The sequence below is a fragment of the Poromitra crassiceps genome (assembly GCF_964638095.1).
Source record: "Poromitra crassiceps genome assembly, chromosome: 2".
Classification (NCBI taxonomy): Eukaryota; Metazoa; Chordata; class Actinopteri; order Beryciformes; family Melamphaidae; genus Poromitra; species Poromitra crassiceps.
Genome location: NC_139624.1, coordinates 111,170,521 through 111,189,563, shown reverse-complemented (window position 1 = coordinate 111,189,563; position 19,043 = coordinate 111,170,521). Strand labels below are relative to the sequence as shown.

At 44.8% G+C, this 19,043-nt stretch overlaps 1 protein-coding gene across 2 annotated transcripts in view; it reads right to left on the bottom strand.

Annotated features, from left to right (window-relative positions):
• Positions 1 to 19,043, bottom strand: part of klhl15 (kelch-like family member 15) — a gene marked incomplete at both ends in the record, with an annotated part of 74,375 nt that overhangs the window by 26,072 nt on the left and 29,260 nt on the right. For both annotated transcript variants that reach the window (XM_083658489.1, XM_083658490.1), the window contains 2 exons: positions 4,733 to 4,957; positions 7,438 to 7,626. In XM_083658489.1, the coding sequence (XP_083514615.1) occupies positions 4,733 to 4,957; positions 7,438 to 7,626 (414 nt within the window). The remainder of the gene's footprint in view (positions 1 to 4,732; positions 4,958 to 7,437; positions 7,627 to 19,043) is intronic.

Here is a 19,043-nt window from a genome sequence, read left to right as displayed (position 1 = left end):
GTGCAGACACACTGAAACGGAAGTGACGTGGAAGCAAGGCCAAGTGTCTGGAAGTGCAGGCGGTTTCATTTCGGCGTCCTTGTTAACAGATTTGACCCGTCACACCAGCCGTGGCGTGGGCGGCTCGTGGCCTGCAGCGATAGTTTCCGCGTCTGGTGGTCTATTTTTGATGAGAGCCACGAGGGATTTTGGTCTCTATAGCTAATTTCCCCATTCATGGCAACTGTATGGGGTGTGAAATTGTATATACTGTAACTCACCCGTTTATATATTATGACTGCAAAGAGAAGTCTGATTGTATAGAAGTCTATTGGAAATGACCCAACTTCTCACTTGATTCAGTAAAAAAATTCCTAATGAGTTTACGATCTCAATTAGTTCTTTTTTCAGTTGTTTCCAATGAGGGGAGAGTGTATGCGGGCGCATATTATGGCCATCTAGAGAAGGTGCACTGCAACCAGCGTCTCTTTTCCAGAGCGCTCTGGCTTTTTTGTGCCCCGGGCTCCCAGCGTTTTCAGCTGAAAATAACTGAAGTTTTCAGAAAGGCAGTGGTGTCGGGCGCTCCTTTTCAGGCAGCTAATCATATGGAGAAACTATCACAACAGAGACAGAAAGGCTCAATTGTGGGAGCAGATTGGCTAGACACTGAATATTTTTGGTGAGTTGTGCTTTTATCACAGTACGTGTTGTCAGCTTGTTATCTGTTAGCTATCAAGCTAGCTACCGCTGCTGAGCGAACGTTACTTTCAATCTGCTTCCTTGCATCTTGTCGTGTTTGTCCATTGTCTGTTGCACTTACGTCGTCCCCGCCCCTTTAGTGTTTCTTTTTTGTAAAGCGTCTTTGAGTCCTAGAAAAGCGCTATAAAAAACCCATGTTTATTATTATCTTGTGCGCTGGGATCAGTGCTCCCCAGCGCTCTTCCAGCATTTAACTGTCATAAAAAGAAGCTTAGTGGACATCAGAGGTGGTAATGCTGCGTGTAAATTACAAATGATCTCTTTAACGTTACACTAAAGTGTTCATACAAGTGCAGTAACGTTGCAGGTAATGGACGCATGGGTCACAATGCTTTGTGAATCTATGAGTTTGGGAGGTATTTGAATGGCGACAGTGCACAAATGCGGTCAAAAAACAAAACAAAAAACCAACCGGTTAACCCGTTACACACTGCCAGAAGGTTCCATGTACACATTTAGACATTTCTGTAACCGTTGACACGCCGAGTCTCAATCACTAGTTTCAAGTCTTCTTCAATACAGCATGATGATGGTCCAATTTAGAGTAAAACAGAGAGTTCCCCAAACTTTTGAGTAGCCAGTCAGATTGAAAAAGTAGCCGGATCATGTTTGCGGTGTTTGTTCCGGTGGTCCTTTTCCCAATTAATAAACAAACCTCAAATATGTATCCATGAATGTGACAATTGAAATAATACAAATAAACATTCTTATAAAGGCCCAATGCTCAATTTAATTATAAATAAAACAATATCCATATTGTAAAACACAAACAGGCAATGTATATTTTTAAGAACAAAGTAAATACTAATAACTATGTTTCCCACAGGATTTGGAGAGATTGTGGTGGGTAGACCTTGCTTGGGCCCTCTTGGGGGGTTTGGGGGGCCATGCCCCCTGTAAGATTTGTTTTTACATTTTAAACTAAAATGCATGAATCTGGTTCACTTTGAGAACCAATTTAAGAGGCTAGATCAGGGGTGGGCAATTATTTTTCATAGGGGGCCACATGAGAAACCCAGATTGTTGCCGGGGCCCCGAACAAATATTGTCATGCCGTAACCCAGGAACTTTGATGATAGAGAGGACCACAAAAAAATGTCCTCACCACCAGAGGGCCAGATTTTGCTGAGGGTTGGGGGCCCGAACGGTGCTGGCGTGGAAAAATTTGGGGCATTTGAAGTCAGGTTTAGAGGAATAACTCATTTTAAATTAACAGTTGTGATGTCATTATTCAGTCTTAAACACCAATATTTTATCCTTTTCTCACTCACTCTTATGTCACCACTTTCTCTCCCTACAGGGCTTGAAATTAGCTTTTTTGATCACCTGCCAATATGGCTGCTAGAAGTTACCAGCCAATTAGAATTTCCACTAGCCAAAATGTTTTTCTTGAAATAAACCAGAATATGAGTGGGTTAATTTAAGCATGAGTATCAGTAAGTGGCCCGGGATTCTCAAAGCCTGTGTTGAGGGTCACACGAACAAAAATGCACTCTTGAAGTTAAATAAATCCAAAACAAACAAGTTCATTATTTACATTTTTACTTCAATGTAGAACAGTAATTTCTTACACATGAGATTACTTTTAGCCTAAATATTATTGAAAGATATTCCATATTCCAGACTGAAATGTTATAACAGAAGTGGAGTATTGGCCAGAATGACATGAACATTTGGACACTTATTCAGCGGGTATCTTGTTTGTTGCGTTCAGGTGCACTGTAAAAAATAATAATAATAATATTTTTTCTTACAGTGTATAAAGTAACCGGTAGGCCAGAGGCCAGTAGGCGGAGAAATTGCCGGCTACCGGGGCTTGGGGAACTCCCTGGTAAAATGGATGATAATGCAGACTATGCTTTTGGGCATGATTGACAGGTCACTTGTGGTCACAGGTCCAATGATCGCGAAGCTCGCCGATCATGGACCAACAGCAGGCGGCCTTGCGGCTCTGTGGGAAACCTCTGGTCTCGCGCTAGCTGCTTATGGCTCCAAAAAATAACCAAGATGGCGACGGTCAAAATGCCAAACTGGAGGCTTCAAATTTGGACTCCACAAACGAATGGGTGACCTAATGGTGGCTATGTCCATATTTATATACAGTCTATGGTTAAAAGCAATGTACATTTTGTCAACGAAAACAGGTGAAAAATGTTCATCAACTACCTATTTTCACTGATGAAAACTAGACGTTATCGAAATAAAAACAAAGTTGTGATGACAAAAACTGGGAAATCTATTGACATTTTATTTAAACAATAAAAATTAGACAAAAATGTTATGGAGGGACGAATTGGGAAGAGATCCAATCAGAAGAGAAGAAGAAGTTAAACAGTTAAATCTGTGTCTGTATTGCACGTTCAAACTTTAATAGCATTCCATAATAACAGATTAATAGATCTTTCCATTGAGTTTGGAAATTCAGAAGAAACGATAGGTATGTTTTCTTTGACTAAGAAACTTGGCTCCCCAAGCCCCGGTCACCGGTGATTTCTCTGCCTAGTGGCCAATGTGCTGCTTTATAGATAGAATTTTTGGGGGGTTGAGGCCATAGATATAAATATCGTAAATACGTATTTATATCTATGGTTGAGGCAGGCAGGTAGTGTGTGTGAAGGCAGCACTGCGCACAACCAATGGTGTCCATTGAAAAAAGCATGTGATCGACTCGTCAGTGGAAGGATCCTGGCTAGCTCAGTCTGAGCGTCTGAGCTCAGCCAGTCGGCTGGCTGTTTTGCCTAACAGCCAGAAAAAGTGTCTGTAACGATACGCGTTCGCTGGCTGGCAAGACAAGAGCCATAATAACAGATGGAATTAAAATGTGTCAGACGATGGATCATACACGGGAGACAAAACTATCGCTGCAGCAGATGATACTTATGGCTAGAGTTAGCTGGCTAGCCTAGCTTGCATCAATGACATCGCTAGTTAGTTAGCAGCTAATGTTCACATTACCGTATTAGCAACGCAAGTGCTAGCTAGCATGCCACTAGGCCGAATTCACATAACGTTATCGTCAAAAAAGACCTGTTGACGATCAGGCTAACTTTATGCGGTCTGTTAGATAGACCATCTATATCAGCTATCTGAATAACGTTACACAGCTATGGTTTTCAACAGTCCTTGCTTCAACTTCCTTGCCAAACTAATGGCAAAGCAGCTAACATTAGCTGCATATTCAACACCCAAAATCTAACATTATCTGTTATCTGCCTGATGTCACACTGTGGGATATGCCACTTTCCACCACACATCAGATGATGATAATAATAAACTTTATTTGTATTGCACCTTTCCTAACAAGGTTACATGGTGCTTGTACAAGTTTAAAAAAAGCAACAAGCAATAAGCTGTACATACAAGCATTTTCTTTATAAAAGGTCTAAATAAAGGTTTATTATAGCCTAATTAAATTACAACAATAGCCAATGAGCTGTATTGAGCCATTCTGGTAGCAAATGCATGTTGCATCATGATAATACTTTGAATTGAATTAATCTTAAATTTAACGTATCAGAGATTAATATAATCATATTGAATACATGCTATATCTTTCTGTATCAAATTGTGCCCCCGTATTTCATAGACCAGAGAACGTTTTCCTTGTTCTAACAAATGTACATTGCCTCTTTGTGTTTTGAAATATGGATATTGTTTTATAATTAAATTGAGCTTTAGGCCTTTATAGGAATGTTTATTTGTATTAATTCAATTGGCACGCTCATGGATACATATTTGAGGTTTGTTTATTAATTGGGGGGGAAAGGACCACTGGAAGAAATGCCGCAAACATGATCCGGCTACTTTTTCAATCTGACTGGCTACTCAAAAGTTTGGAGAAACTCCCTGTAAGATGAGAGTAAAACTTGACTAAATATAAACTGGATGAGGTGGACTATGATAAAAACTGACAAGGACATTTGACACAGGACTAAGACTAAGAAAATAACTGACAAAATTAACACTAGTTAAAAGGCACGGAGGACGAGCCGACCTGCAGTCTCTCCAGGCTGAGGTAGGACAGGAAGTCGGCTCGGCTCATGAGGGGGACGAAGTTGTGCAGCAGGAAGTTGTCAAGCTGCTCCTGCACGCCCTCCACACCCACACTGAAGTCCTCCAGGAGACGCATCACCTCCGCACAGTTCTCCAGACAGATCTGAGCCAGCAGGAATGAGCAGCAGAACTCCACCGCCTCCGTCAACTGTACGTACATGGCCGCCTGCCAGGGGGGGCGGGGAAGGAGGGAGGGAGGGGAGAGAGGGAGAGGAGGGAGGGATGGGGGCAGATGGGAAGAAGAAGACAGGTTGTAAACAAGCACCAATTCACAATAGCTGAGACCACATGTGCGAAATTCTGAAATGCAGGATGACAGGAGCAGCCCACCCTACTCTGCTTCAGCCTCTGTCACCCTGCATTTCAAAATTTGCCCACTTTTAGCCAATTAGAATGAACATAAGATTCAATTGAGCAAGTCTGTGCACCTACTACTAGGTGTCAGAAATGGCTATGTAGGACAAAGATAAATACAATAATTTATCATTTCATTTTACAGAGCAGAGGTCTCCATGATCAGTCACGCTCAAAGGTGTTTCCCATTAGGTGAGATACCTCACTCGAAATATGAGGTTACATTGAATAACCTTACATTTTACATGGCTATGTTTGTGAGTGTCAATGGGAAAGAAAACCCAGCAGCTGGAGCTGGAAAACGTCCGGTTAAAACTTTCAAAATAATGTTACTTAAATAAAAGTAAATAGCTTATTTATGCACTTTGGAGGAGAAAAGGGTATTTCAACAAACAAAGCAGCAAAACTTGTATCAAAATACTCGTGATGTTATATGGCGTGAAACTGTGGCTCTAACGCATTACTCAAAATAAATAAGGTTACATTACAATAAGCGTTTTATTTTGAAAGCAACAAAGCGGATGACATACTTGTACATTCTGACTGACTTGACGCCCGTGCAGTTCATGCTGCCAGATCCACAAGACGATGCGCGCGTAGATCTAGACGATTTTTAAAGGGGTTGGGAGTGAGGCGAGTACCCGAACAGCGGAAACGTTACTCGAGTACTGACGTTATGAACGAGTACTCGAGTACCCGAGTACTCCCGCCCATCCCTACAATAGACCTGCATTTGCTTGGGCGGTTTTGTGTGCATTTTGGTGGTTTGAGCAGTCTTTGTGCTGGAAACTCCTCGCTGTATCTGGCAACCCGACCCAACGGAGAAATATTTCCGCTTCAGTCTTGGTAGTTCAAGGTTCAATCAAAGCAACTAACGTTGAACTTCCAGAACCATTGTTTACATCGTTTGGTGTTCATGCCACTCTGATGTTATAAGCAGGACAAGAGTAAAGACTAGCAAATCAACCAACGTAACGTTACCCAGCGGCTAGCTAGCAAGCCAACTAGAGCTAACATAACTAGCCTGAGTGCAGTACGGTTCTAGTGAAGGAAACATGAGGAGTTGCTGTTATCATCGTGCTCAACTGTCTGCTGCAAGGATTACTACACATCAGAGCGCCAATTAGGCCCCGCCCCCTTTTAGGGGGAAAACACAAGCCTCTCCCCGTTGACTTCAATGTAAAATAGCACTACCAAAACAATTATAGAAAAATAACAGCATCAATCTCATTTATTAATGACCCCAAAACACCAATATATTACAACTCGTCTGACCATAGAATGGGCAAGATACACCGGAAATATTACTTTGACCCATCTAAAATCATGTGACTCATGTCACTACAGCCCCGAGCCAAGTAGCCTACAACGACGCTGGGCTCCACTACAACAGCATTTAATGTCGGAAGACTAAATTAGGTGTGGCCACCGGAACTAGGTCAGAGACGGGTCATGAGTCACATGATTTTAGATGGGTCAAAGTCATATTTCCGATGTATCTTGCGCATTTGTGGCCTGCCGCCGAGTTGTAATATATTGTCATGTCGTGGTGTTTTGGGGTCATTTAAAAACCAGATTGAATCTGTTATTTTTCTATATCTTTTTTTGGTAGTGCTATTTTACATTGAGGTCAACGGGGAGAGGCTTGTGTTTCCCCCCTAAAAGGGGGCGGGAACATGTGCCGCCAGCAGCCGTCTACAAAATGACGTATTGGTATCTGGTGTATTGCTTCTCCCACAAGGTAATTTATCCTGGCATACTGTACATTACAGATGACGTGTTGTGTCTGTCTCATACACTTAATGACACTGCCGTTATGTTTCAACATGGTTTCAGCTGTGTTTACCTGCGACCAACTCCACCGAAAATGGCTCCTGTGTTTTGCGTTGTCAATCGGTTTTGACAATTGGCACATAACAGCATAAATCGGAATTCTCCAATCTCATATTTAGGCTGAAAATCATTCCGATCGCTGACCAATCGATCAGTGCACCCCTAAAGCACAGCAGTAGATAATGATGCTTGCTTCAGCACGGGTTGGTAAATGCGTTTATGCAGTGCACATGGCTCTTATACTAGACATCACAATGTTACGATGGTGGGGGCTGAGACCATCAGCTGTGCCCGACATCGTCGATGATCGCCACAACCCTAGCGTGCGTGTGCGTGCGTATGTGTGTGTCTCTGTCTGTTTGTCTGCGTGTATGCGTGTGTGTGTGTGTGTGTGTGTGTGTGTGTGTGTGTGTCTTGTCTGTCTGCGTGTGTGTGTCTCTGTGTGTGCGTGTGTGTTACCTGCAGGATCTCCTGGACAGTGGGCATGCTCAGCTCCAGTGAGCCGTAGTACATGAAGCGGAGGACGTGCTGGAAGCCGGCAGCCGTCAGCCCCTTCATGTGGATTTTGTCCTGGTCCCTCTCCCTCATGTCTGCCGTGAACATAACCCGGAAGTAGTCGCTCTGCGTTGCCAACAGCGCCTTGTGGGCCTGCAAGACAAGGGACACAAATATTTATACACACACACAGACACACACACACACACACACACTCTGTCAACAGATACAACTGTTGTCCGACTGTCCATGTATGTGCGCTTTAAACCCTTATTTATCCGGGCAAGGTTGACTAAAGTGAAATATATGGTCGGGTGTCAAAGCCCTCGCCGCATATAGGCACCGTGCAGCTCCCCACAAATGTGACTGGACGCAGCTGACGTGAACAGTGCAAGTACAGTATACTATAATGTACAGGAGAGAATGAAAGCTATGACCAGTGTAGTCAAGTCACTATATCTTGAGTCCAAGTCGGGTCTCGGGTCCCCAGTGTTCAAGTCCCAGTCAGCAAAGATGAATCCCAGTTGAGTCCGCGTCGAGTCTTCATTACCTGAGTCCAGTCAAGTTCAAGTTCAAGTTTATTCTTACGTCCCAGAAGGGCACTTTGGGTTGCAGCAAAACATAAAAACATAGAAACCAGGCATAACATCACGCAACATCCTGGATAAAAACATAAAGTGCAGACACAGTTAAACACAATATAAGTACAAAGTAGCAGTTTAAAGTGCTAGTGTGGTTTAAAGTGACCAGTGCAAAGTGCAAGGGAGGCCAAAGTGGTCGTTTTGACACTCAGCACTACACAATTACAAGAAATAAAAAGCTACAACAGTACATAATGTAGTCAGAGCCAGAGTCCCAGTCATCAAAGTTGAGTCTGCAGGCTTGGAATATCATCACACATTTTTAGGGCACAAAGACCATTGAGTGAAATAAGAGGATTTGGAGCCTACAAATAAATAAGCTTGACTTTCCAAAAAGAATGACATGAAAAACATAAATGATTCAATTTTTTAACAACCATTTGAAGCTGTCATATGCCCCTAATGTTAGCTGATTGATGATGGCATTGGCTGCCCAGCCTAAGCCTATACATATTTAGTTGTGTCTAAAGTTTACAGAGAGGGAGAGAGATGAGCAGGCACACACTCAGCACAGGCTGTTTTCTTTAGATTTGTTTTCTTTATTATTTTTCTATTTGCAGTTTTTCTATATATACCTCCCAGTAGTATATCTATTTATGGTCCTACCTGTTGTACTGGGAAGTTGGAACAGAAGGACCACTGGCCTAGGTATATACTTCTTACCTAATCTGCTACAGGTCAGGGTGGCCAACCTCACTTGCAGTACACCTATGCTATATACCTATGCTGGCATTAAAACCTATTTGAATTGTTTGAGAATGGAACTTTTGCTATTCAGTGGTTCTTGGTACATACTGTAGCTTGATATTGAAGTATTTCTGACTGTGTGCTAGACATATTTTGTATTGGTTTTTTTAATGTAGCTTTCTATGACGTGTGTAACTTGTAAACGCTTTTCTTTATAACAGTATTTTATACCCTTTCTTCTATCGGTGGTTATATGGTGTTTTTGTAAAATGCTTTATTGAATAATTGAATGTATTTCCGGTACGATTGTATATTGTTGTCATTTCCGCTTTATACAGCACAACGCTGAAGAAGGCCTGTTGGCTGAAACATTCGTTGCTGCTGCCCAGATGATCTAGTAAACTTGTGAAATGATATTTAGCATCCTGGCTTGTTCTCTCTCCGAAATGGTTCCTTTTGCCTTGCACCTACGTTTTTCTCTTTGCATCGAGTGCGCTCGCTACTACTGGTGAGTTTGGACAACACGCACACACACACACACACACACACACACACACACACACACAGAGAGAGAGAGAGAGTTACAGTGTAACGTCCCTTCTGTGCCAGCCTGGTGTCTAACGTCATACCCGGTGAGTAAATATGTTTCCATATTGTCACCATATCAGTAATGTGGGAATAAGAATAATGCACATCAGATCAAAAATCAGATCTCCTGTGTCAACAATCAGGCCATTTGAGGTGCCAAGTATGGCTGTGTAAAAATACCATGGCTGCTTTCTGGGGGCAATGATTACTACTAGTAGCCTTATTATTATAGAAATTACTGACTTATTCTAGAAACGATAGGCTGGCCTATAGGTATTATACATGTAGCAATGACTGAGAAATGTTAAAGTAGCCTACAGTTATTGGAATTATTGACTGCTCATAGAAATGGTACATTCATGAGAGGGAGGGAGGTAGAGAGGGAGGGGAAAAGAGAGAGAGAGATCCCTACATTGAAATGGAGAAATTTGCCATTTGTTGCGATGGCAAGAAAGGCGCAGACTGAAGGAGGGCAGCGGGGACATATGACTTACTGTTTGGACATTCAGGCAGACAGTAAAAAGGTGAGAAACGAAAGATGTCACGTAGGAAAAGTCAGATGAATCTTGCAGCGGTGATGCGAGGTGAATATTAGCGCTCACTCTCGTCTCATGCTTCATTGCTCGGGTGTGCGCGTGCACACGCCACACCAGGGGAGAAGTCCGCGCAAGCAGGGACTTCATTACAAAAACTAACAAAACAAAACAGAAAACGGTCTTCATCAATTAACAAGTCTGAGTCCTCGTCTCCAACTTCTGAGTCCGAATGCATGAACGCTCGAGTCCGAGTCCAAGTCCGAGTCATCAGTGCCTCAAGTCGAGCCACGAGTACTGAAAATTGGACTTGAGTCCGAGTCCTGGACTGGAGTACTACAACACTGGCTATGACCAAGGATATGCACTTACTACATTCTCTCCTTGGGCTAACTTCTAGTCATTGAAACTAGGGCTGCACAATTAATCGTATTTTCATCGTCATCGCAATATGAACATGCACAATAAACTCATCGCAAAGACTGCCTCAAACGCAATGAATGACAAAAGTGGTTTTATTTACATATGTCATGCATTCCCACTCAGCATCTGATCATTTTGTCTTGTGTTGTAAATCCAGCGTACACCTTTCCCTTGCAACAGTGCGCTCCGCCCCTCTGCCAAAGCCCAAACACGCTGTGTGTAGTTTCAGCTAGAGTCATTGTGTATTTCATTTCTTTATTCAGTGGGCATAGGCTGTGTTTGGGGTCTATGTTAGCATTATTAAAGCAGAAAGACATAGGAACTGTATAGCTAATATGCATACTTTAATATTTGTTTATTTATCACAAGTCGTATCGTCATCGCTATATTGAACAATGTTATGGCACATCGCAGATTTTCCTCATATCGTGCAGGCCTAATTGAAACCATGGTAAAATCACACACAATTTACTCATTTTGCTGGGGACTCCCAAGCTGACGTTCGAGTATGTATGTCTCTCTGCCACCATCAACATCCTAAAAATGGTAAATGGACTGCATTTATATAGCGCTTTTATCCAAACTCCAAAGCGCTTTACAATGTGCCTACATTCACCCATTCACACACCGAAGGCGGCAAGCTGCCATGCAGGGTGCTGGCACAGCCATCAGGAGCAATTTGGGGTTCAGTGTCTTGCCCAAGGACACTTCGATGGGGGTACGGTGGCTCAGTGGTAGAGCTGTCACCTCACAGTCAGAAGGTCCTGAGTTCGATTCTCGCCTGGGACACTGTGGGCGCTGTGGTTGTGTTCCCCCCCATATCTTCAGTGCCTACTGCCCAGGTGGGGTATCTCGTCGTAAGGGCCTTTCTGTCTGTGTGGAGTTTGCATGTTCTCCCCGTGCTCCCCCAGGGGGTTCCTCCGTATATAACCCCCCCACTAAAAACATGCAGAAGATCAGATCGTCATCGTCATCCGACCAGTGACGACAACATCCGAAGTTGGTCCCCGGGCGCTGTACGAGAAAGCGACCACTGCTCCTGGCCTGCCCCCCGGAGGAAAGGACATGCCTGGATGGGTTAAATGCAGAGGACACTTTTCACCGGCCACCGTCAGCATGAGTGTGTTGTGGCCGCATGCATGTGTTGTGGTGTTCGTGTGACAATAAAAGACGGGCTTGTCCGTTACGAGAGTTTTACGAGAGAGAGACATGTGGACTGGAGGAGCCGGGGATCGAACCACCGACCTTCTGGTTGGTGAACGACGCGCTCTACCTCCTGAGCCACAGCCGCCCCTAAACTAGAGGCTACGTTGAAGCATGCTTCTTGCTTCAGTATGTACATTTTCTTTCACTAACAGAGTTTCACACATTGGGTGCTGCCAGCCATGACAGGTTCAGCTACAGTCTTTACTGTTTTACTGAGCAGTTAGGGGTTAAGAGAAGCCTGGCTCCAGATCTTCGAAGCCATGCCCACTCTACAGTTGTGGATTTGGCTGTTCTTGAGTTTACAGGTTGACAATTCAGTCTGAATATCAGGCTAGGTTAAGAGCCTTGCTCAAAGGCAACCTGATGCTCAGACTGAGATGATCAGACTACACGAATTCAGCCTGATTTTAAAACGATTTGGCATAACACATTTTCAGCGTCGGGCCGAATATGTTGGAAATGACGAACGGCCGTCTTTACCTCTTGTAGCGTGACATAATCAAAGACCAGCGTCGGGGAGTCTGGGACGCCTCACGAGTAGAGACGGAACCATATGAAAATTTCATATCACGATTAGAGTGACCAAAATGATCATGGTTATCAGTATTATCACGGTTTGTTAAAATGTGCTGAAGATGTTCAAAAAGTACTAATAAACTCACAGAAATAATTTCACCAAGTTCTATATTGAAAAATCTCTGAACACACTCACTGAAATCATTTCACCAAGGCTGCGCGTTTGCATTAAGGTTAGGATTAACTTTGGTTGATGATGGACAGTATTTACCATGTTTTTGAAAGCACTGTAATCATGGTAACACGGTGATCACAGTACCACGGTTTTAATGATAATGAAAATTTGAAATGGTATGGTTATCGTAAGGAATTTTATCACGGTTATCTTTAAAACCAGTTATCGTTTCATCCCTACTCACGACACCCCGACGAAAAGACTGGCATGCTAGTCTTTTCATCGGGCTGACTATTACGAGTTCCTTTCGACTTCAACTTGAAGTGCCGAGAAACACAGAGCGTCCCCTCCCCGTAACCATAGAAACACAGAGCGTCCCCTCCCCGTAACCATAGAAACACAGAGCGTCCCCTCCCCGTAACCATAGAAACTGTGGAGTCTCGGCAGCTTACCCCCCAGCAGGTGAGAGGGGGAGGACGACCAGCCACCACAGTGACATCAGAGCCTGGGGTTCCCAACAGAGACGCTGTTTGGGCCGCGTCATCAATGAGAGGTATTTCCCAAATTACCTATTGAATCAGTGGGAGCGTCAAGCGTGGCTCACCCAGCTGAGACAGATTCCTAATCAGTCTGACTAGTTAACAGGCTCTGCTCTGAATGATCACTGTGTGGCTGGCTCTCCTCGAGACGGGACCTCTCCTTGCTGTCGGGCGGTATGTACTATTTACACTCCTCTCCTTAAGCATATGATGTTGGCTGTCTGCTGTGCTCTGACCGCTCATGTCTCCTCTCGCCCGCAGGCACGCTACTGGAGCTCGTAACCGAGGACTGAGCCCTGGCAACGTTGAGGGGAAAACTCCCCTGCGTTGGCCCGCAGGCTAAACCTAGCCTAATTTGCTTCACGTCATTCTGAAACCTGCCCCGATAAGGGAAGATCCTGATTTAAGACTTTAAATAAAACAACGCACCTTGCGTTTAAACCTGCTCATTGTGTCTTGGCTTGGATCAGAGTCCACAAATGGTGGAGAATGCAGGCACTCTGATTCAACGCCAACCTCACATATCATGGAGCAAGCACAGGCTCTATTAGCGCTGATAAAAAGCCAAACGGAACTACAGCAGGCTGTACAAGAATTGATAAAAAAAATAGATAAAGACGAAACTACTTCACGGGCACCCGGAGATGTACTCACCAAACAGAGCCCCGATGATGATGTCGAGGCCTACCTGGAACTCTTTGAACGCACGGCGGTGAGAGAGGGATGGCTGGCGGCCAACTGGGGAGGCATCATCGCCCCGTTCCTCACGGGACAGGCGCAGAGGGTCTGCAGGGACCTGTCCATGGGAGAGGCCCGGGACTTTGTAAGGTTACGCACCGCCATCCTTGCCAGCTACGGCTATAGCCTCCCTGCACGCGCGCAACGGTACCACGGTTGGGCGTATGCCACCGACCAGCCGCCCCGCTCCCAGGTCGCCGATTTATTGAGACTAACACAGAGTTGACTCACGTCCCCGGGGGAGGCCCCCTGGATAGAAAGACTCGTCATCGACAGATGCATTCGCTCCTTGCCGCCCGACGCCAGAAAGTATGCAGCCCAGGTGAGCCCCACCTCGCTGAATGCCCTGGTGGCATTGTTGGAGAACCACCAAGTCAGCGCGGACATGATGCGCTCCACACAGAGTGATCCCATCCACAAGCCAGCCACACAAGACCGACCCGGCCGCGACAGCCACCGCCGTCCGCCGCCGACACCGGGTCCCCCACCGCGCGATCAGCGCCCTCCGTCCGACAGAGCGGCCGCCCTCTGAGGAGGTGCTACGTCTGTGGTCAAGATGACCACATCTCCTGGACCTGCCCAGACCGCGATGTCTCCATGCCGTCCGCCGCCGGAGACGAACCCCGGCCCTCCCTCCACACCGGAGGTTCCCCTCACCAGCAGGCGACCCTACCGGTCCGAGTCGGCCACACCGACACCCACGCTCTCCTCGACTCTGGCAGTGTGGTGACGCTCGTCCGGGGCGACCTAGCCGAGGTCATAACGAAGGAGAACATGCCGGTGACATGCGTCCATGGAGACGTGAAGCAGTACGCAGTCAGCTATATCCGGGTCCAGACACCGAGAGGCGAGGTGAGAGTCGCCGCCGGCGTGGTGCCCAACCTCCCGGTACCGCTACTGATTGGCACCGACTGCCCCCTGTTCGGCCGGTATTGGAGTCCCGGTTGTCGCCCTGGTCCCCCTCGACGAGGGAAACCGAGGGGAAAACGGGGTCCCCGTCCGCACCTCGCCTGCCCAGCCTTTCGACCCGGTTCTGAAGGCCCGAGGTCCGAAAGCTCGGCTGCTGAAGACGGCCCGGCCGGGCCAGCCGAGGATGACACGCCCCCCCTAGAAGAGGATGCGTTCGCTGAGTTTCCGCTCCCAGACGACCCTGGACCTCCGCCCCGCGGAGAGTTTGCTTCCGCCCAGTGGGCTGACCCAAACTTAGACGCCGCCCGCAGAGCCGTCGCCGCCATAGATGGCCACCACTGTACCGGGGTGAGGCAAACCTTTCCTCATTTCACATAAAAAAATGGATTGTTGTATAGAGCCATCAGAACTAAGGGGGGGGAAATCGTGACCAAATTATTGGTGCCGAAAACCTATGTGACCCAGGTGTTGTATTTGTAGCCTGGGTAAACCCATCCCCCACGTGACCTGCTCTCAGACCTGTTCTCAGTCACTATGGTCTGGTCCCCCGCCTGTGCTAAACGATTTCCTGCGGTTGTTGGGCCCCCCCCGATAGACCGCTCCATTACGCAACCTTCATCCAACCAGCTTTGTGCACAGAGCACATGCGCAGTGCAGCAGATGGTGTCATCGCTCTGCGACCTTTGTTGTTAGCGCTCGAGCTAACTCCACCTAGCTAACTCACTAGGCTACTGCTAGCAACCACAGGTTGCAGGTTGTGTAAGAAACCTTCGTTCTAAAGGCAAGTTGGGCAGCTGCAAACCACTCGAGAAGGGGGTATTTCTACGCCTGGAGAGGGTTGGTGTGAAACTACACCAACAGGATAGCAAATCATGTCGGATTTGCCAGAGTCTGACTGAGGTATGTACTTATAACCTAATGTACTAGTGCTGCACGATTAATCTCCACTTCCCCCGTGCACTCCCGCAAATAAGTAATGTTATGCGCAGCCAGTTTATCAGATAATTTCGCCGTAAAATGTGTCCAGGTGATGAGAAGCCCCAGCTTGTACAAGCTGTCCTTTGTATGGTCGCTGCCCGTCCGCTCAGACCCGATTTCGATATAGCGTTTGGTGATCTTTTGATCAACAGACCTCATAACGGGGATATACTGTTACGTGTGTCTACCAACATCACTAAAAGATCATAAATGTAACGCTGTTTTAATCGATGGCTACGTTGCTAGCTACTAGCTAGCCGCAGACCAGCTATGAACCCGTTTGGATGATCGCTGCCCGTCCACTAAAACGCGATTTCGATATAGCTTGAGGTGATATTTTGATCAACAGACCTCATAACGGGGATCTATACTGTAACTGTTACATGTGTCTACTGTACTGACGTCCTCTCTGTTTATTCTTTCAGGTATTAATTCTAAACCCTTCTCAGTCAGCTGCTGCCAACCTGATGAGGAAACAGGCGTGCTTGTTGGACACTGAATGCAAGAGCCTAGCCAGTCTGCAGACTTCATCCTCCGGTGCTGTTCGCCTCAGGACTTGAAGGCCTAACGTTGTACCATGGACTGTATACATTCTGTGCTAATAATGCTAGCATGCTAACATCCTTTTCACACACACACACTGAATATACCGAAATGCTAGATTTGATCATGGACTTAACGCTAATGTTAATCAAAAACGGCCGCAGTCATAACGGTAAGGTGTGTTTGACCTAATTGAAATATTAACGTTAATGCCCTCACATTTCAGCGTGGTTACAGATAAACCTATTTAACGCTAGCTAGCTACAGTAGATTTTTGGAGGCGTTAATGTGAATGTCATGACCTATAGCGTAGTATTATACTGTATATTATACATAATCCAGATGTAACCTAGCTATAGCTAGACGTTAAGAGGTTAGCGTGAATGCGACTGAGACCTGACATTACTGGCTTGATATCATATTCCAGGTGCAACCTAGCTAGATGAGCTTCACACTGCTGTATGAGTAGGCTACAAATGTATCAAGCCTTGATATCATATTCCAGATCCAACCTAGCTAGCTATATGTTAAGAGGTAGGAATATACCGAAATGCTGTATATTATACATAATCCAGATCATATTCCAGATGCAACCTAGCTAGATGTTAAGCCATTAATAATGACATCAGGTGACAAGCTGAAATGTCAATTCTTATAGCAAATCTAGGTAAATTTCAGACTTTAACGTAGTGTCTTGTCTGAAGTGAATACAAGTGACCTATATTTTTCAATCCTGTCTTTGAATAAAAGTTGTACATTGTGTTATACTTGAAAACCATGTCTTTGCTCCCTTATGTGTTCACAATTACAGCAAATCTGTATGGTTTATCTGTTGGCATTAAACCGTGGTATTTCCTTGGGTGATATTCCATATTTGTCATTAAACCTAGCTGTTCACATCTGCAATTTGTACAAATTGGGCTAAATTTGCAATGATGATCGACCACGTGAGATATCACAAGTAGCCTACTTTTATTAAAAAACAAAACAAAAATGTTCACTTCCTCCCAGCATGCATTGCTACTCCATTTCGCTACTAAATAGCAACCAAATGAGCCGAAATAGATATGAAGGTAGATCTCAATTTTGTGTAATGGTAAGACAACCTGCAATTGTAGGACATTTCAATATTGGACCAAATAAAACATCGAAATGAAAACACCACCCTATGTGAAACATATATGTAATCCTGGGTCTATATATATCTCTCGTCGATTTAACGTGATTTAGGTAAGTGACAGCGTAACGCGCTTGACATGACAGATAAACTTAACCGACCAGCACTCTGCTTCAATCAATGAATGCTTTATATTTATTGAAATTAAATATGGTGATATCTGGTGCTCTGAAATAAATTACTCTCTCTAGCTACAGTATTGTGTCTTATTATTGTAACGTTTGAATCAGCGTTTCATAACTATAATAGCCTATTACTGTAGCCTGGATGACGTTAGCTAATGCTACCCAGCCTTCCATTGGCATATGCTGCTTTAGCTTGTGGTATTATGGTACAGTAATATTCAGTGCTGTAGTGGTAAAAAAAAAGGTGGGTAAACTATACTTTTGACTCGAGGCAGCTTTCTCACGCGGCACCGGCAGTGTTATAACGGCGGATAAATAAGCTTCCGTGACCGATATACAAGACAAAATATGAGAGTATATAGAACAACTTAATCTGAATCATATAGCCCTATAAGGTATATCAGGGGGTTCCCCCACATTTCTGAGTAGCCAGCCAGATAGAAAAAGTAGCTGGCTATGGGATGGGCCTTGCCCCTCGGGGGGTCCGGGGGGATTCTCCCCCGGAAGATTTTTTTTTTACATTTTAAAGTAAAATTCATCAACCTGGTGCATTTGAGAGCAAAATGAACTACACACATCTCTAATGTGTTGTGACTTTACAAATAATTAGGCCTAAACAATCAATATAAAATGTATTTATTGAACATTTGTTGAATTTCTCCAGGTATGAAAAGTTAAATTATACAGTAGGTAGCCTACTTTAAAGGACCTTGTATGAACCCAGTATATACAGTTTGAAGAGTAATATAGTTCTCTCTCTCACACACACTGTACCTGTGATTGTCAGCTTCAGCTTTATAGCTAAAAGTATGTAGACAGATTGAATCTGTGATTCTTGAATACCAATATATAATTCAAACTGTCCACAAACACATTGGGCAAGGATAGGTAGACAACATACTGTACATGGAAATAAAAGTGGTTCTGCCACTCTGGCCACTAAATTTTAGTCAGCCAATATTTATTTATACAGATCTCGGCACAACAACCACAAGTATGTTTCTAGATAGTTTTCAACATGGTCGTATTATATTGGCTTTATACAGTAGCACCTGGACTATTCAAGTCGACTCGCACGCACCTAATGTTACAAACTTTACTTGATCAGAGGGAAATCAATCATGTTTCTTACACCAGTGATTCACTCTTCAATTGTAAAACGGTGAGCCTATATGATTTTCCCCACTCCGGACACACATTTTTAACCAACCTTACCTACCGTATGTTCAGCTCTCCAAATGCGCATTGCGCATCGCTGGCACAATGGCACCGTTAAGTTGTTTGAAGGGAGCGCTGTCTGGGCAGGCAAGCACAGCTCGATAAAGGCACCAACGTGACCGGGGCCGTGTACCTTTCCCGTGGAGCGCTCCACAAAAATAGGCTACGGTTCGCGGAGATCCTGGTCAGTGCCATGCCCATGTGTAATCTTTTTCCTTTTCTTTTGGTGTGTGACGTGCTTGGCGTGGTCTCCGCATCAACGGAGTTTACGCGAACGTGTTAAAACTCGTGCAATAATAAGTGTGCATAAACGATTCAAACATGTGAGTAAACGATCTTAAAAGGTGCCTAAACGCTGCAGAGCATTGAAAAAGGTACGTAAACGCCGTTTACGTGCGTTTAGCCACCACTACAGCCCTGGTAATATTGTATAGCTGGCTAGACAGACGGGTTTATCTGGAATCAGTGTGACAAGATCCCTGCTGCTAGCTTGTCTGCCTTTCTGTGTCACAGAGTATCTAGCTACAAGTATCTTAACAGACTGCATTACATGCTACACCATGCAAATATATTT